Source organism: Rutidosis leptorrhynchoides, chromosome 9, assembly GCF_046630445.1.
Source record: "Rutidosis leptorrhynchoides isolate AG116_Rl617_1_P2 chromosome 9, CSIRO_AGI_Rlap_v1, whole genome shotgun sequence".
In the NCBI taxonomy this organism is placed as follows: Eukaryota; Viridiplantae; Streptophyta; class Magnoliopsida; order Asterales; family Asteraceae; genus Rutidosis; species Rutidosis leptorrhynchoides.
Window position 1 is genome coordinate 238,583,575 of NC_092341.1, and position 27,497 is coordinate 238,611,071.

At 33.7% G+C, this 27,497-nt stretch overlaps 3 protein-coding genes across 4 annotated transcripts; 2 read left to right on the top strand and 1 right to left on the bottom strand.

Annotated features, from left to right (window-relative positions):
* Positions 1-16,982: 16,982 nt before the first annotated feature.
* Positions 16,983-21,091, bottom strand: LOC139867324 (F-box/FBD/LRR-repeat protein At1g13570-like). 2 transcript variants are annotated; one of them, XM_071855687.1, is made up of 4 exons: positions 20,875-21,091; positions 17,898-18,690; positions 17,649-17,801; positions 16,983-17,514 (listed from the first exon to the last, which is right to left on the bottom strand). In XM_071855687.1, exons 2-4 carry the CDS (start codon positions 18,684-18,686, stop codon positions 17,188-17,190), a joined length of 1,269 nt encoding a protein of 422 aa, XP_071711788.1. In that variant the 5' UTR covers positions 18,687-18,690; positions 20,875-21,091; the 3' UTR covers positions 16,983-17,187. The 2 variants fall into 2 exon arrangements, with proteins under 2 accessions (XP_071711788.1, XP_071711787.1); XM_071855686.1 differs by having other exon boundaries at positions 16,983-17,562.
* On the top strand, positions 21,019-23,528 carry LOC139868614 (uncharacterized). Its single transcript, XM_071856948.1, has 3 exons — positions 21,019-21,075; positions 21,969-22,538; positions 22,641-23,528. Exons 1-3 carry the CDS (start codon positions 21,019-21,021, stop codon positions 23,526-23,528), a joined length of 1,515 nt encoding a protein of 504 aa, XP_071713049.1.
* Positions 23,529-23,531: 3 nt separating this feature from the next.
* On the top strand, positions 23,532-26,553 carry LOC139868615 (uncharacterized). Its single transcript, XM_071856949.1, has 5 exons — positions 23,532-23,733; positions 23,839-24,403; positions 24,707-24,961; positions 25,507-25,592; positions 26,480-26,553. Exons 1-5 carry the CDS (start codon positions 23,532-23,534, stop codon positions 26,551-26,553), a joined length of 1,182 nt encoding a protein of 393 aa, XP_071713050.1.
* Positions 26,554-27,497: the final 944 nt, after the last annotated feature.

A 27,497-nucleotide genomic window follows, 5' to 3' on the forward strand; every position in this document is an offset into this window, starting at 1 on the left:
TCCTTTTCTTCTTTGCTCATTATCATCCGAACTATAACATACGCATATCATCATTCAAACTTAATCATAATCATAATCATCATTGTCCTCTTATCATCATCTATATCATCATCTATATCATCATCAAAAACCACAAGTCTAATCCTTTCATTAATATGATTATCACTCCATCTCTATCATAATACTATCATCATCTAAAAGTCTTTCATCATGCTTCATGGTCTTAATACACCCTCACCATTTTATATTTGTTTGTCCAAAGAAACTGAATAGTTATCGTACCAGTTCGCGATCAATAGCAATAGAATAGTCAGCCCATAGGTCTATTGGGCTTAGTCTAATAATAACAGCCAAATATCCACTAGAATTGAACAAGGCTTAACTTAAATCCTACTAGCCCAATAACACCATAGATTATTCGGCCCACTAAACAACTAGTATCCTGTAGCCCATCAGAATTTTCGTGGCTTTGCTGTTTGACCTGGTACGCGAATTGCAAGTGGCAGAACATCAATACATATAAAGAAAAACGCATGTATCACCTAATATTTAATCATCATCACCAACATCATCCACTATCATTTTTATAATCCCATCACCCTTTATCCATCATCATCATACATCGTTATCCCCTTCACCGCTGTTATCATCAAGTTCCCTCATCATCTTTATTACTTACATCCGTCACCATCATTAAAGTAATTCACTACAGTAAACTCCCACATACTAATTTATATATTACACCATAACACATGCTTTTAACCGAAAGTCAAGTGGGTGGGGGAGTTGTTGGCCAACAACTACACAATAAGCATAATTGTAACACTTTTTATAATATATATATATATTATCAAGTTGTTAAAGCCATACTAATATTTAAGGCTATGTTCGTTTATGCCTACTTTGCGAGAAAAACATAGAAATGTAGCAGTAATAAACGAGCATTAAAGCAGTAGCAGGTATGGCTTGTTTCGCCTGGTCCGTTTGATAGAAATCAAATTAGAAGGCAGGTGTAGCAGCGAGCAGGTTTCGATCTGTAGTGAGATGCAGGTGGTGGTTTGATGGTAACTTGGTGGTTATTTGCACAAAGGTGGTAGTTTTGATGATCGTGGAAGACAAAACAGAAGTATAAGAGTTCGATAAGAAAACTGAAACTAGAGTGGTGTTATGGGTGATTAAAAGTGATACTCCGGTAGTTGTGTTTACCTCAAAAAATAATAATGAAGAAGGTAGTTGTGGTGGTGGTTGTAATGGGTGGAGATGGCCGAAGGTGTTTGTTTGAGATATTGAGGTGGTAGTTGTCGTGATCAACGAAACGTATGCAAAAGAGTAGCGAGGTTGTGATTTTGTGGTGGTCTTCGGTTGTTCGAATAACAAGAACTAGGAAATGAAGGTGGTGATTTTGTATTTGAGAAAGGTGAGAGAGGATATATGTATGTGTATCTTAATTTTTCTGGCTTTTTGTTTGATTTTCTATTCTACATTGCAGCATGAATTATGTAGAATGCAAGTGTTATTAGATAGCTATAAGATTCGATTATCAATTTGTTTCATAGTTAAATTGAATCGATAGATTGTACAATCAATACAGGAGAGGAAGAAAATACGAATAGATACAAATCTATAATTTAATTCGTAAGATTCATAGACTTTAACATCAGATAAATATTCTAAAAGTGATTGTGATATTTAACAAACTTGTACGATCGATCTTGATGTAAAACGAATTGGGAGACATAAACAAAATTCAAAACAGTTGATAGGGATTGGAACTGATTCTGAATTCCAAATTTTGCTCGTATTGTTTTTATTAATATTAATAATTAATAATTAATACTTATAATAATAATAATAATAATAATAATAATAATAATAATAATAATAATAATAATAATAATAATAATAATAATAATTATGATAATAATAATGCTAATAATAATACTAATAATCATAAAGTGATAATAATATTATTAATGATAAAAATAATTAAATTGTATTATTTTCTAATAACTATAATAATGATAATAATAATATCTAATAATAATACTAATATTAACCATAATACTAAAATTATAATTTTACTAATAGTTATAATGATATTAATAATGATAACAATAATATTAATATAGCAAATTAAATGTATCAAATTTTACTATTAATAATACAGATATTAATATTAATAATTAATGTAACAACAATAACTGTAATTAAACTTGTAATTACATTTAATATTACAATTTATAAATTTTGTAATATCTAATACTTATATCATATATTATATGAATAAATCTATTTAACATTTACATGTTTTTATATATGTTTCAACATAATACTTATTAATAGAAATCATTTATATACATTTATCCTATGTAGATTCATAATAATATTTTATATATTCATTTCTAATAATAACTTTATTACTCTGTTTATTATTTTACATTTTTAATTTCAAATTGATTAAAGTGTATTTTATTATTTCAAAATATTATATATACACTTATATTTATATATTTATATATATATATATATATATATATATATTTATATATATATATAATTTACATATATATTTACACACAGCGGTTCGTGAATCGTCGGGGAGTAATCAAAGGTTATCTGAAACCATGTAAACAGTTCTAAAGTTTTGAGACTCAACATTACAAACTTTTCTTATCGTGTCGGAAACATATAAATATTAAGTTTAGATTTGGTCGGAAATTTCCAGGTCATCACACTTCCATTGTGGGATTTCGGGTTGTTGAAGTAGCCCGGGCGGTCTTTGGTGTTCGGCTTTGACTTTGGAGCAAGTTAGGCACTTTTTAACATAAGTAGCAACGTCCCTTTTAATGTTCGGCCACCAATATTGTTCCTTGAGGTCGTGGTACATCTTATTGGCACCGGGGTAAAATCGAATTCCTTGACTTATGGGCTTCGTCTAGAATAAGGCTTCGCAAGTTCCCATAACTAGGCACCCAAATTCTTTCGGTGAAATATCGGAGTCCGGTCTCCTTAACTTCGAATCGTGAGGCAAGGATGTTCAAGCGTTCGAGAGATATGTTTTCATCCTTAAGATCTTCATCTTGGGCTACCCGAATTTGGTTATTGAGATTGGTGTGGATGGTGACGTTTAAAGCTCATACACGAAGAGGCACCGCTCTTTCTTTTCGACTTAAGGCATCGGCTACTACATTTGCCTTTCCCGGATGGTAACGAAGCTCACAATCGTAATCGTTCAAAGTTTCAATCCACCGTCGTTGTCTCATGTTTAGTTGCTTTTGATCGAAGATGTGTTGAAGGCTTTTGTGATCGGTGAAGATGGTACTTTTGGTCCCATAAAGATAACGTCTCCACATTTTGAGTGCAAAGACAACGGCTCCGAGTTCGAGATCATGTGTCGTGTAGTTCCGTTCATGAATTTTTAGTTGTCGAGAGGCATAAGCAATGACTTTCTTTCGTTGCATCAATACACACCCAAAACCATGTTTTGAGGCATCACAATATACAACAAAATCATCATTGCCTTCGGGAAGTGACAAGATAGGAGAGGTGGTTAGCTTTGTCTTCAAGATTTGAAACGTGAATTCTTGTTCGGTTGCCCAAATGAATTTCTTTCCCTTGTGAGTTAATGTGGTTAGAGGACGAGCAACCAAAGAGAAATCCTTGATGAATCTATGATAGTATCCGACGAGACCCAAGAATTGACGAATGTGAGTAGGAGTAGTAGGGGTTTCCCATTTGCTAATGGCTTCGATTTTTGCGGGATCGACCTTAATGCCTTGGTCGCTTACGACATGACCGAGAAATTGAACTTCTTTCAACCAAAATTCACACTTGGAAAACTTGGCATAGAGTCGTTCTTGTCTCAAGAGTTCGAGCACGAGTCGAAGGTGTTGTTCGTGCTCTTCTTCGCTTTTAGAATAGACCAAGATATCATCGATGAATACAATAATGAACTTGTCGAGATACGGTTTGCACACGCGGTTCATAAGATTCATGAACACTGCCGGTGCATTAGTTAGACCAAATGGCATTACAAGAAATTCGTAACTACCATAGAAAGTTCGGAAAGCGGTTTTGGAGACATCTTCCCCCTTAACCCTTAATTGATGATAACCCGAGCGGAGATCGATTTTTGAATATACACAAGACCCTTGTAGTTGATCAAAGAGGTTGTCGATGCACGGGAGAGGATATCGATTCTTAACCGTCAATTTGTTTAGTTCACGATAATCGATGCACATTCGTAGGGATCTGTCTTTCTTCTTAACGAATAAAATCAGAGCGCCCCATGGTGAATGGCTAGGTTGGATAAAACCACGGTCAAGTAGTTCTTGAATTTGACTTTGCAATTCTTGCATTTCGAATGGAGCGAGTCTATACGGTGCACGTGCTACAGGTGCGGCTCCCGGAATAAGATTGATTTGGAATTCTACCGGTCGATGAGGTGGAAGACCCGGCAATTCGTCGGGAAAAATATCAGAAAAGTCATTAACAATTGGCACATCATCGATATGCTTCTCATCGGTCTCGACTTTCTTAACATGGGCTAGAATCGCGAAACAACCTTTACGAAGGTATTTTTCAACTTTAAGGCACGAGACGAGATTGAGTCCGGTGCAACTCTTATGGCCATAGACAATCAAGGGTTCACCATTCTCGATAGGAATTTGAATTGCTTTGAGATCGCAACGGATGTGAGATTTCATTTTGGCTAACCAATCCATACCAGTGATTACATCGAAGCTCCCTAGTTCTATAGGTATTAAGTCAATTTTAAACTCTTTACCCATTAAGTTTAACATAGACCCCCGATAAAATTTGTCGACACTCAACAGTTTCCCGTTGGCCACTTCAATGGTATAAGTAGTATCTAGTGGAAGTGGTGGAGTGAAAAAATAATGAGTCAAGGTCTTAGATACAAAACTCTTATCGACACCCGAATCGAATAAGCAAGAGACATAAGAATTGTTGAGAAGAAACGTACCTGTGACTAGTTCATTGTCATCTCGGGCATCCTCAGTGTTAATGTTGAAAGCTCAGCCGCGTGCATTGGGGTTAGCTTTCTTCTTTGGGCATGCACTTCTAAAATGACCTAGTTGGCCACATTCGAAACAAACACCCGTTTTCTGTGCATTGGGCCCCTTTTGAGCGACGGGGGCGGCACTTCTACAATAGTTGGCCACATGACCACTTCTTCGACATTTGTGGCAAAATGGCTTGCCACATTCACCCAAATGATGTTTGTAGCACTTGTTATAATAAGGTAGATATCCGGCATAACCCTTCTTGCCATCGGAGGTGAAAGGCTTTTTGGTGAAGTTGTTGTTGTTGTAGTTGCTTGATTGAGTGGCTTCCCATTTTCTTTTGTTGCCACCTGATTTATCCTCGGCCTTAGGTGCTGGTACTACGATTTCATCCACCGTTTCTATCAATTGGCGGGCCATCTTTAAAGCGTCTTGTAGGTTAGCAGGTTTGGATGACATTACCCCATGTTTGATGCTCTTAGGAAGGCCATCCATGTAAAGTTCAACTCGTAGAGGCTCGGGATTTACAAGGTTTGGACACATTAGAGCTAGCTCGGCAAACCGTTGATTATAAGCGTTGAGGTTGTTTCCGACCACTTTCAAACCTCTTAGCTCGCTTTCGAGCCTTCGAGTCTCTTCACGGGGAAAGTATTTGGTGATCATCTTTTCTTTTAAATCGGGCCAAGAGAGAGCGTGGGCTTCATCGGTACCCACCGATTGTACATACGTGTGAGAGCGATACCGGAAAAAGTGTGGGTGGAGTATTTGACCTTGTCTTGGTCCCGGCAACCGCTTATGCTAAAAACGGCTTCCGTTTTGCTCAAACCATCGAGTGAGAGCAACCGGTCCTCCAGTCCCATCGAAAGTGTGAGGTTTGCACCCCATGAAAGCTTTGTAGGAGCATCCCTCATTTGAGTTACCGGCTCCATTGTTGTGGTTGTTGTTGTTGGATTAGTGACCGGCCATCGCCGCATCTACGGCGGTGGCTATCATTCGTTGAAGAGCTTGTTCGGGAGTTTCATTGCGTGGGACTCGCCGAGGAGGCATTGTTCTTTCAAGACACAATAATATCATTGATTAGTATTCTAAATAATACTAATCGTGACATGGAATAAAGATAGAGAGAAAATTTTCCTTGACCCGCCTTAAATTCTTTATGTCATAATGTCGGAACGTCCATATGTGTCACCGTAATGTAATCCCGGAAATTATATTACCCTAATTCATATGTGCATTCGACATTACTTCATATAGTCAAGGTGGCGTGTCAATCAAATTAAACAACGTGAGATTAAGGTGGAATAAGAGTTAGATATGAATAGAAGAGTTCGAGTATAAATGCACAAGTAGTCAAGTAATTCCTACTTCAAGTCTATATGTCGGTTGTAGTCTAGACTCACTAATGTACCCTATGACTCGGGGTTGACACCAATGAACTCTAAATCCCTACAACCAACGCTCTGATACCATCTGTAGCGACCCGACAAAATCGTCATTTGACGGCGCCGTCTACTTAGGTCCCGTTATGTGGTCATAAGTCTTTAAAATGACGTTTGACCAAAATATGTCGCATTCATTTCAAATGTAAAGATGTTTCAAGTTTACAAAGGTAGTACAACAACTAGTGACGTTACAACGTTTTAATTACAAATGAAACCTATGTGACACAGTTAAATGTAAAGTCAAAAGATGCTCCATGTATGCATGTATACTCGACATCCAAGCAAGTATCAAAATAATGAGCGGAAGCATGTAACACGTATCGTTCAAGGACCTGAGAAAAATATAGAAAATCTGTCAACGAAAAACGTTGGTGAAATCATAGGTGTATTAGTAAACGTATGTATTTGAACCACGAGATTTAGTATAAGTTGATTATCCAAATCGTTTGCATTCCAAAGATGTTGTTTGTATAACGAGCACCCAATTATCAAGGCTTAACTGAATGTTACCTCTGAATCCATAGTGTTAGAACATACACTATACTGATAAAATTATATTTCATTCGCTAACGGTAGCGAATCGTCCGAATGAGGGTTCGTCAAACCCATATGGCCACACAACATAATTACTCACTTACACCCTACAAGTGTAACTAATGATAATTGAATTGAGGATTTTTGTTCTAACTCGTACGTGGAATGTTTGTTTTCGTACTTGTGTTCAATGTATAAAGGTATAAATCGTTTATGTTTTCTCATCCCAAGTATAAGTATAAAAGAGTAAAAGTGGGACTATGATCTCACCTTGAGTGCACGAGTAAATAAAGTACTTCACAAAGTAACGTGAGCAAGAACGAATGCTAGTCTTGACCTAAACAAGTAGGTCATATCAATAATGGTAAACACGGTTGGTCAAAGATGTTCAATTAGTCATATGACTCATTACAACTCGATTATATAGCATGTGAATCACGTTGTCAAGTTTCATGCAAAATACAAGTATAAAAGCAACTAGAATGATTGCATAAGTATTTGGTTAGGTTTGACTAAAAGTCAAACTTGGTCAAAGTCAACGGGGTCGGGTCGGGTATTTGACAATTTTCCCATGATGAGAAATCATATATGAGCATGTTAAACAAGTTTCATGTTAATCGGAGTTGCGGTTAAACGAGAAAGAAATTTATGAAAAATAAAACACAAGGAAAGTTTGGCCAGGGGATGTGCGCGGTGCGCGCAGGTGTGCGCGGCGCGCACTAAGGCGTGGAACCAAGTCAGGTGGAATCTCAGGGGTTAAACATTTGTACCTCATCATGTGTGCGGTGTGCTCAAGTCTGCGCGGTGCGCTTTACTGGAAAAAGTGCTGGTGCTGCAGTTTTGTTAAGTCTCGAACCAAAACTCAATTTAACATAACTCATGAACCGAAAACATTCACAACGCATGCCATACATCGTTGGAAAGGTAATTTAACGAGGAACATAACTAAACACATTTCATCAACCAAAATCATCATTTACAATAATCACATCCAAGTTGAAAGCTCATTAAATGCCCACCATAAATGCTTTCAAGTTCATAAATGCACTTTGATGATTCAGAAATTAAATGCACACATATAATACGCCATTTTGTAAGTAATTACGCATACAATACAACTAAACACTTACAAACAACATTGCAAAGCATTTAATGCATCAAATGTTCATTTTACTTCTACCAAACCCTAACTCAAATCATAAATTTAACAATTATGTTTATGAAGCTTTTTCATGTCAACCTACATACCAAATTGAAGCTAGTGATGCTAGTAACACATTTAATACATGCAATTTTAACATCTAACAATATTTAAGCAACCAAATCTCAAGATCAAACACACCCATTTTCAAGTTCTTGTTAGTTACATCAAAATGACAAGAACAAGCATATAAATCATATATTCATGTTAGACTTGAACCATAGACACTAATTAACACTTTTATAATTTGAAAACATCAAGAACAAGGAATCTAGTATTTTTAGAAAGTTACCCAAATGAGATGAAGTTGGTATGGATTTGAAGAGGAAGATGCAAGGATTCCGAATATGTAATTTGTTTTAAAGAACGCTCACTAGATCGAATTTAGATGATGAATGTATGAAATGGGTGTTTGAGAGCAAAAGTGAAAGTAGTGGAAAATGGGGAAGATGAAATGAATGGAGGAGGGTGAAGGTTGATTAGTTGACCTAGTCATCTCTTTGCCCTCTTGACAACGTTGGTCCCTCAAGTTTAATTTCGGGTGCGTGAATTAACCAAACGAATTACCTTAAATACGTAGAGTAAACGAGAGATGTTATAATTAAATAACGGACTTTAAGATAAATAAACGGAAAAAGGCGAGATGTTACAATATTTATAAATGTAGAATATCGTTATAGTTTCACACATAAAAGTGTAGGAAAAAAAGTTCACACTAATTTGTGTGTATAATCATAAATATACCTACGCATAAGAGTGTTAAGTTAATTTTGTCGCACTAAATTTGTTCACGCTCACCCTTGTCTGAAGAAATGAGGTGTAACAAATTTACTCACATATTTGAATGTTATTAAATTTGTGGTTGTACCACTGTTGCAAAACACCCCAACTCGAGCCGTTACGATGCTCGTTGCGACGGTTTGGTGACTAGCCCGTCCCTACTCGAAGAAAACCGTCTAATATGACAGTCAACGGTCAAAATTCGGGTCAAAGTTGAACGTCTCGAAGAAAATCGCCTCGACCCCGTCTCAAACGTCTCGACATTTTTAGGACCCGACCGTCTCGACCCCGTCTCACGTCTTTTGCAACCTTGGTTTGTACACACTAATAAGTGTGAACAAACTTTTCCTACAATTTTATGAGTGAAAATTAAATAACCTTCAAGATTTATAAATGTAGCAAACTTATACATATTTATAAGTGTGAAGAATTTGACCAAAAACTCACACTTTTCTACAAATGTGTAAAAATATGTGTGAATAATTGATAAATTTGTTGTAGTGAAGGGACGAAATGTAGGGCGGCACCCTGGTCGGGTGGTTGGGCACAGCACTGCCATCGGAGTCTAGGTAGGCAGAGGACTAGGCGGGAAGGAAGGTAGAAGCGATGAGAGCACTCTAATTACCAAACATGTAATATCTATCTATCTTCTATATTCTATATTTTCTAATAAATTATTATGATGATAATGTCATAAATGATAATTACAGAGTATATAAATGAAAAAAATAGTTAGTATGACAATGTCATTAAAATAATTAATTATTTATATAATATAAATATTAACATGTAATTATACAATATGGGAAACATTATGTACAACCTTATGATAAAATACTGTGACGACCCGGAAATTTCCGAACAAATTTAAACTTTAATCTTTATATGATTCCGACACGATAAGCAAAATCTGTAATGTTAAGTCTCGAAAGTTTTGAAATCTATATTCATGTAATCAATTACCCTTTGACTATGCCTGACGATTCAAGAACAATTATGTGTAAATAGATATGTATGAATATATACATATGTATGTATGATTGTTAATTTGAGAAGTATTAACAAAACATTAAACGGTTTGATTGACATGTAAATATATTAAGAAATCTATTTTATGACTTGTAAAAGTTAGTGAAATATTAAACGGATGATGTTATACCTATTCGTTATAGATAAACGATTACGTGACAAAACGTGTTATGTGAATTGTGTATATAGATATATAGACAAAGTATATTGAACTTATATATTGAGCGATTTTGAATACAATTAATAGATATAGTAACACTTGATTTTTATTAAACAAGTTAACACAAACTTATAAGGATTTAAGATAAACATAAGTTCTAGTAATAAATTATGCGATCTGAATATAATTAGTTTTAGAAGGATAAGCTCTATAATAGTTATTTAATTTCAAACGTACTATGATATATTTCGAAATGTTATTATATTTTACAACATGTCAAAGTGTAATTATTAAGTTAAACATTGTTATCTTTTATTATTAGGAATTTTAGAAATTACGTAATATGATTTAAATGTCACGTCTTCTTTAAAACGGAATACAACTTTACAAATATCTGAAACCACTTTTGACAAATTATTAACGAGCCATTTTAATAAGAATAAAGGTTTTAACGTTATCTTAAAAGTTAGAATCTTTCTAGAAACCTTTTGACAAATTTCAAACGATAACGGTCCGTGATTTAATTAAACTTGCAACGTGTATTTAAAACGTGTTATTGAATATTAATATATATATATATATATATATATATATATATATATATATATATATATATATATATATATATATATGATTTCAAAATTAGCTGTGTAAACGATAGAAGCATCTTTATTTGATTCGATCAATATTAAGATATATTATTTAGAAAAGTTTAAGGTAATTAAAATAAACGTTGGTGTATAAAGGAATTATATCAAATTAAGTTTAAAGCGTAAACGTTACTTTCGATTTAGTAAACGACCTTAAATTATACTTTGTAATATAGTTAGTTTCGAAAATCTAGATATAGTACTATTATATAAATATTTCAAACATATATATGGTACAAATTTACAATTTTAATTAAAAATATATATTTTAACTATTCATAAAACGTCCTGATTTAAAATAAAATATTTTGACAAACAACGAGCCACTGATTTATAGAAGTAAATGACCACAACACTCAATTATATAAGTCACATTTTTTTATAAAGTGATTTGTTGATGAGAAAGTCAAATTATTAATAAGGGTACGCGTCGCGTAACGTAAAAGGCTAGTTTTTCAAACGTACGAGGGTGCGCTTGAAAAACCGAAAGTGGTACATGAGTCGTGAGACCACGTACGTGTCATTTTTGTAAAAATTATATTTTTACCATGAGCGTAAATATAATATAATATTTAATTAATTCTAAAGATTAAATATATTATTTATTAAAATATTATATACATAATAACTATGTACGTAGTAGTTATAAGTTAAGAGTGTCGGCAAGATTTTGGTGCGAATAAGCTGTCATATGAATGAAATGTAGGTACCTAATTTGAATATAAATATGAACTCGATCCATTACCTATCTCGCTAAATTTACATACTCCGTACCAATTTATTTATTTTAGTAATCCTATTATTTTTTTTTTAAAGATTATTATTATTAATCTTATTATATTAATATTAGTATTATTATTATTATTAAGAATTATACATAAAATATTACGACGAGGTCGTTATTTCAAGACAAGTTTTGCGAGTAGGATAGGGCTAAGGAAATTATGGGTTATGGCTATGGAGGTGATGGATAATGTTCATGGGTATGCTCGTGAGGTCAATATAGTATTTATCATCTTCGTCGCATCTACGTACTTTTCCTGCAATATTGAATCTCAATATTGATACGTGAGTACTCATAATTTAATTTTTACATACTAATAGTGTATCCCTGACTAGTGCTCGAGAAAATAGGATTATGCATGCTTGTACTTTTAATATTGCCATTAGATAGGTTATGTTGAATCTTGAATTAGTTACACCTGCGGTTGAGATAAGGTATAAGATATGCATGTCCTTGGAAAGCTAGCGAAAAACTATAAACTTTTCATTTAGATATCGAATAGATTCGATGAACGGATTAGAAGTTATTGTCAATTGAATTTTTGTATTATTATTAAAAATGATTATTATTATCGTCGCTATTATCGTCGTTCTAGTTTTTATCTAATTATTATTATTATTATTATTATTATTATTATTATTATTATTATTATTATTATTATTATTATTATTTATTCTCATTATTATTATTATTATTACTATTATTATCATTAAAATGAACGCGATATAAAAGACGATTTAAAAACTATTAACAAACTGATTAGGAAATAATGAGTATGAGTATCATGATGAAATTTAAAGATATTGATTTAGATAAAATTATCATTTTTCATTATTTTTATCACTAGTATTATTAAAAGTATTATTAATAATATTAAAAATGCCATCTTTACAAAAAAATTATTATTTTTGATCGGAATATCATTGTTAATATAAAATTTCATTATTAATAAGAATCATTATATTGTTAAAATTCCATTTTCTTAACTATAAAAATTGTTATTATTATTAGTAGGATAATAATAATTATTAATACAAAATAATACAACTTTTACTTATTAATATTATCATTGTTATTTTATCAAATAAAAATGTAATACAAATAATATAATTACCTTGATAAAACCTATCATAATATTTTTATGATATTCAATATACTCTACAAATGTTGTTACCTAAAATATATAAAAGTATATTGTTATATGAAGTTTTATTGATTAATAAATAAATTATATTATTTACTCTAATAAATCTTTTAAAATTATTTAAAATATAAAACGACGATATTTAATCTATATAATAATTATTTTGGAAATCATTTTGAGTCAAATTGACTTTTGTTAACTTTTGCATATTAGTCTCGAGTATTAGGATTGTGGTACACTATGACTTGGCTTAAATTGTTAGACAAATATTGACCGATATATAAATATATATAATTAATATAGGTTCGTGAATCCGAGGCCAACCTTACACTTGTTCATTGATGTTATATGTATTTTTACTACAAAATACAGTATGGTGAGTTTCATTTGCCTTTTTACCCTTTATATTTTTGGGCTGAGAATATATGCGCAATTTTTATAACCGTTTTACGAAATAGACACAAGTAATTGAAACTACATTATATGGTTGAATGATCGAAATCGAATATGCCCCTTTTTATTAAGTCTGGTAATCTAAGAATTAGGGAACAGACACCCTAATTGACGCGAATCCTAAAGATAGATCTATCGGGCCCAACAAGCCCCATCCAAAGTACCGGATGCTTTAGTACTTCGAAATTTATATCATGTCCGAAGGAGGATCCCGGAATGATGGGGGTATTCTTATATGCATATTGTGAATGTCGGTTACCAGGTGTTCAATCCATATGAATGATTATTTTTGTCTCTATGCATGGGACGTTTATTTATGAGAACTGAAAATGAAAATCTTGTGGTCTATTAAAAATGATGGAAATGAATGATTATGCTAAACTAATGAACTCACCAACCTTTTGGTTGACACTTTTAAGCATGTTTATTCTCAGGTTTGAAAGAAATCTTCCGCTGTGCATTAGCTCATTTTAAGGATATTACTTGAAGTCATTCATGACATATTTCAAAAGATGTTGCATTCGAGTCGTTGAAGTTCATTAGAGATTATATTTAAATAAATGACAGATTAGGTCATTTATAGTTTTGAATATTATGAAATGGTATGCATACCTGTCAACCTTCGATGAAATGAAGGTTTGTATTTTAAAAACGAATGCAATGTTTGTAAAATGTATCATATAGAGGTCAAGTACCTCGCGATGTAACCAACTATTGTGATTCGTTTATAAACGATGTGGACTTCGTCCGGATGGATTAGGACGGGTTATTAAAAATACCCTCGTGATCATATATACAATATTTGAAACATTATTTACAACTTAAAGGTAAAACAACTCATGACCATGTATATAATATTTGAAGCATTAAGTATAACCTAATGGTAAAACATCCCCATGAGGTATACGTATAATAATTTATATCTGAAGCATTATGTGCAACATTATGATTAAACACTCCACTGACCATATATACAATATTTAAAACAAATTATATAATATTTTACAAAACACCTCATGAACACATGTATAAACTTTGAAGCATATTGTACAACCTTCATATAATAATTGTATTTTAATTTTAATTTTTTTAAATATATAATGTCATTTGTTATTACTAATAATTATTAATATGAATATTTAATTCTTAAGCAAAATTTTTTATTATTATTTAAATATAGGTTCTTTTTACAAGATTAAATACGCTACATATGTATGCAAAATACATGTATCAATAAAAGATTGTAATGTAGGATTTTATAACATGAAAAATAATAATTGTGTTGAAAATTAGAAGAGGGTGGTGGGAGAATGAAGATAGTTCATTTATTCTGTTAAATATGTTTGTAAAATTTATCTTTGATTATTTCGGATACATATGATACATGCAAAATATTTGTGGTATGTTTTCGTTGTAATTATTTGATATATGCATTTTATAAGCTTCAATGATTTCTTTATGTTTTCTCAATGATTTAGTAAGTATTCTCGATAATAATATGTTCATACTTAACTTATTTAATAAACTCGTAATTTCACCGAGTTCTTTTTACTAGTTTCATAGTATTTGGTTATGGACGCATTACTCCTCTTAATAATTTATTAAGAAGGATATTACTGTCAATCAAATGTTATTCCATAATACGTTTAATAAAAGAGAATGATTAAGAGATGAAGATTTTAATTAAATGATTTAAATGTTCTAATTGAGCTAGATCTGAACAACAATAATCTATTGGATAATCATTTATGATGAAATACTATGAATGATGTAAAATTTAATGTATTAACATTGTAATGAATAAATTACATAATATAATTCTTTGATAAATGTTTCGGATATAATTTAATGAAAATATTAAAGGAAATGGAGGTGTTGAATGATCACGTTAGTGTTACAACTCTTAATGGTTTAGCATAGATCGTTGAACGTTCAAACGCATCAAATGTTGAATTGTTCAACTTCAATGTTAACCCATTAAATAAATTGGCAATCAAATGCACCATAAGTATCGCTAATGAAGTTTAATAAAATGTAACTTTGAAGAAATTGATTGGTTAGATTGGAAGTTATTTATGTTGGATTTTATAATATATAAATAAAAGGAAATCTCTATCTATATTTATAGAATATTTCTATAAAAAAAAAATCGCTACATGCTACTAGTTCAATTTCTGTCACTCTTCGTTATCTTTCCTAACCTTATTATTGACATATATTATGTAAAAAAAACTCTATTAAATTTAGAGTTATTATACCAGTGTGACTTAAAATAAAATTTTACCGATAGTCCTTAAGTTTTTGAAATTACAGGATCATCCATCAATTTATATCAAACGCAAGAAGCTAATCCTTTAAGATTACGATAGTTAAAATATCCTGTTAATTGTTACATGTACAGGTCACATGATAGTATGTTAGTCATTCAAATTTTAGCATGTACATATCTCATATTCCACTCTAATCAAACCCATGTTGCAAATCATACGGACCAAAAAGTTTAGCCGCCGGCTTCAAAAAAACCACCAGCTTTGTCGAGATCAAGGGTGGAAGATACTCAAGATAGAAAGATGGAAGGCCCCGGATAGGGTGCCGCCCCATCCGCGATAATTTTGTTAGTATAAAAATTGTAATCTTTAGCGGTAAAACAAAATTTATATACTACTCGTCCCAATCTTATTATTTTCACCCCGCGTGTTTAGTTCTTCAAGTTCTTAGTTCTTCAAGTTCTGTCACTGCTAGTTACAAACTGAGCTATGTGTAATTATCTCACTCAATTTACATTACGTACCCTTTCTATTATTTAAAAGCTCGATTCATGTAATCTTCCCAATCATTTGTTCTGATGGATCCATTAAATTGCAATTTTCATCGAATTTTTTCTCTGAATCAATTCAACTCTAGTTTCTTCTATGTCATCCGATTCAGATGATTTGAGTACACAGTGATTTGCATTTCCAATAAGCAACACAATTAAATATAAAATCCCACCTATATAAGATAATATCTGGATATGGCATGCGAACCAACCTGAAGTAGATAGTCTGGTCCGGTTATTGTACAATGCACCTCCATAATTGTATTACTCACATTTTTGGTAGGCGACCAAAGCAACATACTTGTTAAACCGAAAATAACTGAATTCAAACTCAACATAAAGACATAAACTGATAAAGCCGAAGATCATAATGGAGTGGAAAAATATCTACATATTTGGTTATCATTCGGTTGAAAGTAATAACATAACCGAACCAACCCAAGCTATTAACACCCCTAACTTTACCATGAAGTCATGAAAACAATGGTCACACTACGAATCAAATAAATTATTTTGAAGTCAAGTAAATTCAAGTATCGAACTCAACGAAATGTAAAAGAGCCAAAGAGGCATGTCATTGTCCATAAATTCGTTTTATACCATTACTCAAGTACATAGATTGCCAAAGAAAGCCTAGAACTTTATAAATGAAATACAACGAAACTAACCCAAGCCATTAGCACCCCAAATTTACCATGAAGTCATGAAACAATTATTCAAAATCAAAGAAACTTTTAAGTCCAGTAAATTCAAGTAACCATCAGTAAATCAAATGTAAATGAAATTTGGCCGCCACTCAATTAGATGGATTGAGTAGAAGAGAACCTATTAACTTTTTGAATTAAAATACTAGAAAATTAGCACAAAAAATTTACACTGATAAAAGGAAGCAACTCAATGGTTCCAAAAAACTAGAAAGCTTATAAATAGTCTGCAAAGTAACTAAAAACAAATACTTCTGAAACATCCTTAAAACAGTGATCAAGTCTTACATAAATGGTCCAGTACATCTGATACATAACTGAAAACTATGGCATTTAGATGCACAAAACCAGGTGGTTTTGCCTAGCTAGTTTCCTAACATGAAGCTTAATCAAGCAAAAACGAACCATTGCAACAATAATGACGGTACATCAACATAACATGTTCAGAAGTTACAAGTTGCAAGTTACAACCACAACCAGATGCATCTAAAAAGGGCAACAAGTATGTAAAACAAATAAAAAGACGAGCATATGTACCATGGCTTCGAACATTGGAAATCTACTTGAGCTATGGCAGAGGCTCGATAGAACATCGATAATTTTTCAGCAAGCATCAACTTCTCTTTATAACCACCGAAGTCATGACATCGATAGGGATAAATAGTAATCTTTTTTAGCAATGGGGTACACGCAAGTAAATTCTTAATAAAAAACAATTCATTCTCTGAACCTCTAAAGTTATAAAACACCACATTCAGTAGCTGCAGCTGCCCCATTGTCATGTTGTTTAACTGTGAAGGACATAATTCATAAGATGAAATAGCAGACTCAGATGAAGCCTACAAAAATCGTAAAGCTCTCAGATATACATACAGTTGTGAATTTTAACGATTAGATTTATGATACATATGCAACCTTCACTTACTCGGATCGTAAGGGCCTGCAAATTTGGGCATCCCCAAATTATTTCAAAAGCAAACTTTTGGTAGTTTTCCAAATCCACAAAGTCTAATGTAAGAGTCTTGACGCGGGAAAAGGAGTCACATACCAACTCTCTAGAAACTACTTCTTCTACGAACTGTAAGAAAAGTGGTCATAGAATTAGCCATAAATTTCATAAAGCATTGCTCCAACATAATGTATTGTTAGTTTTAAAGATCCAACTTGGACTTACCGAACAATCGAAAAAATTCAAATCAAGCTCTTCAAGTTTTGGAAAATAACCTCCAAGATGGAAGATTAAGGAATTTGTGATTGGGGTACTGTCAACCGCACGCAATGGGAAGGATAACGTCTTGAGATTTGTAAGTTTCGCAATCTCAAATAGTTTCAATTTTAAAATAAAACCATCACTAGGATCAGTCCCTAATTCTAGAATCTCGAGTCGGGGACATCGAGAGATAATTTCATAGAAACCACTTGCAAGTGTTACGTGAGATAAACCCAAGCTCAAAAGATTTGGAAAACTACCAAAAATAGGTGCCGGAGGAAATTGACAGTTAAAAAGCTTCAAATGTGTCAACTCAAGACAAGAGTAAAGATGGGTGGGCAACTTTATCGGTATTTGATCGAAATTCTCAATAGTAAATTCCCTAATTCCCTTTCTAGACAAGATCAGAACCCAATGATGCAAATACTTAACATTCAGTAGTTCCTTTTCATCTGGTACATGAAGGAAAAATTTTGTTATGGGACCTTTAAGACGAATGAGAAGTCTACTTATGATCCTCTCATCATACCAAATATCACTATCATTTCCTTCAACAAAATCCACACCAAATTCTAGTTGGGTGAGCAAAGTCCACTTAAACCTCCATTGTCTAGCCAAGATACTAGTCCTTACAGCATCTTGTATGGACAAAAGATTCATAATATGAGTTATCACAATATCTGGCATGCTGCTGATAATATCATCTCCTGTTGACAAGTTGGATGCTTTACGAGTCCCTTGATTCAGTTCCATTATTCTATAGTAAACACACAAAGATAAGCTATTAGTATTAGTAATTAAACATATCGAACTAAATATCAATGATCTGATGCCATGTATGTTGATTGTTGACGCCATGTATACGTGCAATAAAGTTGCATAAAATTTATATAATTCGATGTATGTTGATTGTAACATTCACCTATGTGCATATACTTGTAATTATGTATATGGAGTATACATCTTATATTAGTACTATATTACTATGTAACAAGTTAGTATATTGAACACTCGATACACAACTCATTAAGCTCATGTTACAAGTAGGTAAAACTTAAGAAATTCCCCAATCATAAGAAACAGTCCGTGTCAACTAATTACATTGAAAATAAAACCTTTGATCCTGCCACATATACCTAAACATAGTTGGGGTGGCCACCAAAAACTGAATATCGACTGAATATAAAAGCACCTTCATTAAATTCTTTAATATCTCACATACACACACGTAAGGATTATACTCAAACCTAATGATTATAAGAGGGTCAATGAGTCAATCATTCAAGCACATCACTTCAAGTTTTAACCTACCCATTTAAGTAAACTTCTTTCAAAATGAAATATACTTAAGATTTTCTTGAAACATTTAGATCCGCTTTAGAGTCAAAAGCTGCAAAATGTAAATTACAAATACAATAACATTGAGAAAATGCTAAACATGGAACTGTTAGTATTCATAACTCGAGTTACAAAATATGTGCTGATAATATCATTTTTTGTTCACATGATTAATTACTTATCACTGTGGGAAGGAACCAACGTTTTCATTAATTTCTGTAATCTCATGTAGTCATGTATACACACATAAAAGCATCCTGGAGAATCAAACCTAAAGATCAAATGAGGGTTAACGACTCCATCTACCAAGCACATCACTTCAAGTTTTAACTTTCCAATTTGGGTTATCATCTCTTAGTAGAAGTTATACTCGTGGCTTGACAGATGATAGCAGCCAAAAAAAATTATTATTTCTATTTATATCCTTATATTAGGAACCTACAGATTTAATGTTTAACAACGATAAGCACACTGATATGTGTTCAGAAATCGCCTTGCAGCTAACAAAAAAAAATAACATTTGACTCAAATTCATAAACTTCTTTCAAAATGATACATTTATGATTTAATTGGTTTATTGAAAGGATTATAACCACTTTAGATTCAAAAGCTGCAAAATATGTTTTAAAAATTACAATAAGGTCAAAAAAAATGCTAAACAGAGAATTCTTAATTTTCGTAAACCGAGTTCGAATGACAAAATAAGTGGGAAAAAACTTGCATCAAAATATCTCTAATAAAGTCAAGTAAGTATTAAAACACGGTTTTGGAATCAACTTGGAAGAATAAAACATCAAAAAGCATAACAAGTCGAACAAGAGTATTTTAAGAGACAATGGAATATCTGATTATTCGAACCATAGATTTAACTTAAAACCTAAATAATCAGAATAATTTGAATGATGTACCGTAGGAAGTTTTAGAAAAAATCAACAAAAAAATCAAACTAGACTTCTAAAATCTGGACAAGGTGTTCTTTGTCCCCCATTTTCAGAAAAAGGCTTGAATCTGAGAGATAGTTGAAAGTCAGAGTGTTTAGCTTAATTAGAAACCGAGTGTACTACTAGAATTCTTAAATTCCCAGTATTCTATAAAATTGAGAATGTGTGATATGTAGAGTGCTTATACATTTGTGAACTTCAGTGTTACTTGAAAAAAAATTCACAACATCTTCAACCATGTGTCAAATCAGTATTTGTTAAAAATGTTGCATTTACCAAAAACTTATTTCCGTTGTTTGCAAATTTGCACAGTCGAAATCAATATAAGTAAAAAATAAACATATTTTGGGCAAAGTTTTAATGAACTACTAGTTGGCCTTAGACTCTAAATATACCAAATTGAATACTTAGACGACATACAGTATTAACATATGTATATGAAAACATACACACACACACAAAAAAAACAAATAAATGAAAAAATTACAAACCCTAGGGTTGATTTACCATTCGTGTAATAGGTGTAAGAGTCGCAATACTTTGGTATTTATAAATTAAATAATGATGATAATAATATGATAAAAACAAGGAATAATTCACTCATATTATCAGGATTCATTTATAATTATGAAAATGAATATTCAGGATCAGGGAACCCTAACCTTGATTTTCTGTGAGCGATGTCAATTTGAGCTTAATTGGTGCGCAAATAGAGAGATGATGTTATTTTTGAATTGATTTACTACTGATTATATCATACAATAATGTAGTCCATCAGTGGTGCTTAGTTGAAGGGTTTTGGCATGATGGATACGATTACCTACCATGAAGGAGTAATGGGTCGGATCCGAATGGGTGATGTGGTATCCATATTATGATCATATTATGATCGGTGATACCGTATTCATATATGCTTGTATATTCATTTAGTGTTCCTTCATCTGTTATCAATTTAATTTCATTTTATCAATCCATATTCCATTGATATTGATAGTTAAAAACATAGTTTAAGAAATGTACTTTTTATTTTATTTTAAAGTTTATTCTTTACTTTTTAACTATCTTTTTGTTCTCTCTCCTCGTCCTTTTCTCTCCAACGTTCTCATAAGAACCATATTATTCCCATTTTTTACACGCAAATTACTTCCTTATATCTGAGTTTTGAAACACACCTCCACTACCTTTCAACGGGAAATAAACTAACGACCCAAACCAGACTAGTTTTTCCGGTGCCGGAGCTCCCACGCGCCACCAGGAGAAATTTCCGGTGTTGGGTGTTTTTCCGGCGAACAAGACTGTTTTTCCGGTCTTTTACCGGCGGGTGATATATCACCGCCAACATACCTGGACCAAAGACGTGTTATCCCACAGGAATCAGGAATCAACCACCTTTTTTTCTGGTCGCCGGCTACACCTGTCCCGTCGAGCACCGCCGCCTGCTACCGAAAATCAAATTCTCCGGCCGGTTACTTCTTCCCCTACCTTCTGCTGTTATCTTCCTGTCTGCTTGCTGATTGTGTTTGCTTTTATTGTATACACTCTTGTATAAACTACTGTTAGCTTTTTTATCCTAGTTATTATATTAATTAATATTTATTTATAATTATTACTGTATATATTTTTGATATACTTTGCCTTATATATATTAATTATTATAATTATAATTACTTATTACTTATTTATATAGACGGACCTTTCATTTTAGTTACATATATATACTAATTTACAATATTATTATCGTTGGCTTCTTTTATAGAATAAGATAGACACTTCTCGTAGAGATGGTCACTTGAGGTCATGTCCTTCGAACTTGGCGGCGGGTAGGTTTAGAGGGGCTAGAAGCGGAAATAGGTTAGCGAATCCGGTTAAGATTAGAGTAGGAAGTTGGAATGTAGGATCTTTGACTAGCAAATCCCGTGAGCTTGTAGATACTTTAGTTAACTGTAAAGTAGACATATTGTGTGTCCAAGAGACTAGATGGAGAGGTGAAGAAGCGGTTGTCATTGACAACTATACATTGTGGTTTGCGGGTTCCGGGTTAGCTAGAAACGGGGTAGGAATCCTTATAGGACATCCTTATAAGGATTCGGTTGTAGGTGTAGGTAGGTGTAGTGATAGGATTATGTCGGTTAGGTTAGTTATCCAGGAGGAGACTTACATGGTCATTAGCGCTTACGCGCCTCATGCGGGGTTAGGCGAAGACGAGAAAAGACGCTTTTGGGAATCGTTAGATGAAGTCGTGAGGAGTTGCCCCACTGACCATAGATTACTTATTGGGGGAGATCTAAATGGACATATAGGAACTGATTCAGAGGGATATACTGGAGTCCATGGGGGCTTTGGGTAAGGAGTTCGAAATGAAGAAGGGCGCTCGATTCTCGAATTTGCCGTTGCCCACGAGTTGGTTGTTGCAAATTCCTTCTTTAAGGAGACGGAAGCGCAGCTAGCAACTTTCCATAGTAGGGGCCATAGTACCCAAATTGACTATTTGCTGCTTCACAAGGGAGACCTTAGGGCTTGCAGAGACTGTGGGGCCCTGACTACCTGGACATGTTCCTCGCAACACAGATTATTGGTCATGGGCCTAGTTCTTCAAAGACGGGTTAGCAGGAGAGTGAGACCCGCCCAACCTAGGATCCTATGGAAGAACCTCAATGAAGTGAAAGCCGAAACTTTTAAAGCTTCGGTTTTGGAGAGAGTTGAGGCAAGAGTGGAAACTGTAACGCATGGCGATGCTGACCAGATGTGGAATAGTTTGGCGTCTATTATTAGAGATGTAGCCAAGGAAACCTTAGGAGTGGCTTTAGGGTCTTTTAGAGGACATAAGTCTAGTAGAGAGTCATGGTGGATTAGTGACGAGGTCCAAACCAAAGTCGCGCTCAAGCAACAGAGGTTTAGGGAGCTCATTACTTGCCAAGAGGGGTCACGTGAGGATAGAACTAGGGCTGAAGAGAGATATAAAGAAGCCAAAAGAGAAGCAAAGAAGGCTGTTGCACGTGCAAAAGATAATGCGTATGAAGAATTGTATAAGAAACTAGATTCTAAAGAAGGAGCTAATGATATCTATAGGATTGCAAAAGCTAGGGAGCGCAAAAGGAGGGATATAGATAACATCAAGTTTATCAAGGATGAAGCCGGGAGAACCATAATGAAGGAAGATGAAATTAGAAAAAGATGGGAAGGGTATTTCTCATCTCTTTTCGTTGGGAGAGGACCCGGGAGTCGAGAGGACCTACAGGACTTGGGGATAGGACAATTCCAGAACAACAATTTCTGCAGGAGGATCTGTCAGGAAGAAGTAAGATCGACACTATGAAAGATGGGAAGAAACAAAGTTGTGGGACTTGATCAGATCCCAATAGAGGCGTGGCGGTGCCTTGGTGAGGACGGTCTTTGGTGGTTGACGTGCCTTTTCAACAAGACGTTTAGAAGCTATAAAATGCCTACCGAATGGAGACTCAGCGATATTATCCCCATCTACAAAAATAAAGGGGATGCCCAAATGTGCGGTAACTATAGAGGTATTAAGTTCCTTAGCCATACTATGAAGCTTTGGGAGAGAGTGATTGAGACTAGACTTCGACGTGAAACTACCGTTTTGGAGAACCAATTTGGTTTCATGCCAGGACGCTCTTTGATGGAGGCAATTCATATCATAAGGAGCCTTATGGAGAAGTATAGGGAAAAGCAAAAGAGCCTACATATGGCCTTCTTAGACTTAGAAAAGGCATATGATTGTGTCCCGCGAAAGCTGATTTGGAAGACCCTGAATGCGAGAGGTATCCCAAGCAGATATATTAAAGCAATTATTGATATGTACGAAGGGGCGAAGTCTTGCGTTAGGACGCCTGTCGTAAACACGGAGTTTTTAGGGATAGAAGTAGGCCTGCACCAGGGATCTGCTCTTAGCCCTTTTCTTTTCGCCTTGATCATCGATGAGCTGTCTCGAGGGATACAAGAGAACATCCCTTGGTGTTTGATTTTCGCCGATGATATTGTGCTTGTATCAGAATCCAAGAATGAGCTAAATAGTAGACTAGAACAATGGAGAGAGGCCTTAGAACAAAATGGTCTACGGATTAGTAGACAAAAGACGGAATATCTTAGGTGTGACTTCGTCAGGACTGAGGATGAACAAAATGTTGGAGAGAGTATCAGCATCGGGGACCAGACCTTGCATCCTCAAGAGTCGTTCAGATATCTAGGCTCGGTCCTACACAAATCGGGGAGAATAGACGAGGACGTATCCCATCGTATCAAGGTAGGTTGGTTGAAGTGGAGAGCGGTGAAAGGGGTCTTGTGCGACAAGAAGATACCGCTCAAATTGAAAGGGAAATTTTTCAAGGTGGCAATTAGACCTGCCATGTTGTACGGATCAGAATGTTGGCCAATGACGAAAGCCCATGAGAGAAGGATGGAAGTGGCAGAAATGAGAATGCTTAGGTGGACGTGTGGTAAAACCATGTTAGATATGATTCCAAATGGTGTGTTTAGGGAAAACCTTGGAGTCAGAAGCATCACCGACAAGCTAAGAGAAGAACGGCTTCGATGGTATGGGCACGTGATGAGGCGACCACATAGTGCCCCTGTCAGGAGAGTCGAGGCACTCACGGTTGACGGCGTAAGGAGAAAGGGTAGACCTACTCGTAGGTGGATGGATAGACTAAAGCTCGACATGAGAGAGCTTTTGTTGACCGAGGACATGACTTCAGATAGGAATGTGTGGAGGGCTAGAATAAGAATTGTCAAGTAGGGTTGCTTTCTATTTTATTATTAGTATTATTATTTATATTACTATTATTATTACTTTATTACTATTATTATTATTACTATTATTTTTACTATTAATATTATTATTATTCTTAGTGCTATTATTACTATAATTAGGATTATTATGATTATTATTTGTATTATTACTATTATTACTGTTATTTGTAATTTGTATTTGTATTATTATTACCCGTTTCATTGCCATTTTTATTAGTATTGATTATTACTAATACTATTTTTATTTTTATGTTATTATTACTATTAATATTATTTTTATTATTACGTTTTACTATTACCTCCATTATTTACTATTATTATTATATTAGTAGTAGTATTAATATTAATTATTAAAATTATTATTATTAGTTTTATTAATATTAATATTATTATTTCTTCTGGTAACTTTTAATAGCTACTATTATTTGTATTATTACTTCTATCTTTACTATCCGTTTTATGTACTTTTGTATAACTTGTAGACTAGTTTTTTTTTTTTTTTTTTTTTTTTTTTTTTTTTTTTTTAGGTGTGATTGTATGTCTGTTTGTATGTATGATCGTTTGTTTGTATGTATGAACGCTTGTTTATGGTTGTATATTGTATGTTATGGAGGTATGCCTTTTCATGTTTGTTTGCTTATGTAGGTACGTTTTGTATGTAGGTAAGGATGTATGTATCTATGTATATATGTAATATGTACGTACGTAGATTTGTATGCTTATGTAGATATGTTTGTATGGTTGCTTGTATGTATGGATATAGGTATGTATGCACGTACAAGTTTCATGTATGTATGTAGTTTTGCTTATGTACGAATGTATATTGGTATGTATATAGGTGTGTTTTTGTGCGTGTGGGTGTTTCTGGAATGTTGTGTGGTGTGTGTTTTGGGTGTGTTTGTGTTTGTGGGTGTGTGTGTGTGTGGGGGAGTGGGGGTGTGTGTGTGTATGGTGGGTGAGTACTTGTGGGTGTGGGAGGGTGGGTGGGGGTGGGGGGTGTGTGTGAGTGCGTCTCGCATCGTTCGGTGCATCTTGGGGCTATTAGGATGGAGGACGACCTTCTTTGCTTTTGAGCTTCGTTGGTTTTCTTTTAGTTGTGTGGCTTCGGGGATGTCTACCGTAAAAGTGCATGAGTGGTGTTTGGTTTTGTTCAAGGTGGTTGGCTCTTTGCGTGCGCAACAACTTCCACCTGGCATGCCTCTCGAGTTATGTTTACAAGGTCTTTTGGCTCTACTATTCGAGGCAACAACAAACGTCGATTTTGTGGCGTCTTGAATGCCGCTTAGAGCCTAAATTAATTTTTCAGGCAGGTTTAAATACCCATGGAAATTTGATTTCTACCATTTTCATGGCGTATCTTTTTTACTTTTACTTTTTATTTATTTATTTATTCTTATTTATTTCTATTTTTTTATTTTTATTTATTTTTTTTATTTTTTTATTATTATTATTATTATTATTATTATTATTATTATTTTTTTTTTATTATTTTTTTTATAGGCCGGAGGTCCGCACGGAAGCAATCTCTCTACTCTGGGGTAGGGAGAGGGATGACTTTCTCTTCATGTGGGTAGAGAATTTTTCTCGACTCGTGGATAGAGAAACGACTTCTCCTCTATTCTAGGATAGAGGAAGGATTGTCTACATCTCACCTCCCCCATACCTCGCATATGCGGGATTGGGTGTTGTTGTTGTTTGTTCTAAATGGAAAAGTTAAGGACATAATGATACTTTAACTTATTAATCTTATCTATTTATGAACGTGAACTAGTAATTTAGGATATCTTAAAATGAAATACTGGACTATCAATATGGGACGAAAGGAGTAGTTAATAGTTATAAAGTAACAGTTAATTCATTATATGATTACAAGTAAAATGTATGTATAGTGACAAATGCATTTGTAATAGTAATTGTGTGTGGATATATCTATATTTATGTATTTATATATGTATCTCGGATGTTAATGAATATATCCATGGATGAAACTTTTCATTTATATTCATATCCATTTTGGTTTATCAATATCCATATCCGTATCAGTATCCATATATTATCCATATTCATCATGAATCGAGTGAATCAGGTGAATATCCACTGAATCGGGTGGCCATTGTCATCCATATTCCCAACCATGGCCATTTGCATAGAAGACTCGCTCTTTTCGAATTTTTTTGTTAACTAAAATCGGGGTTTATAATTAGGGAAATTTGTCAAAATGACCTTAAATACGAAATTGTTTAACGATATTCCATTAAGTTTTTGTAAATGCTTTCACACCACGCACCGTTTGTGGTGCTTGGTGATTGGTACATGTTATGGACATAACTAACTAGACAACCTATTATCCCCGCAACTCACACCAAACATGAGCAACACTCACCGTGTGTGGTGTGTGTTTCACCAGAACTTTGAATGGTCGTATCTTTTGATTCCTTCATCCGATTTAGTCATTGTTTGTTGAAATCATCTATTTTCTCAAGATCTATCCGGTGGAAAGCTGCTGAAGTGACAAAAA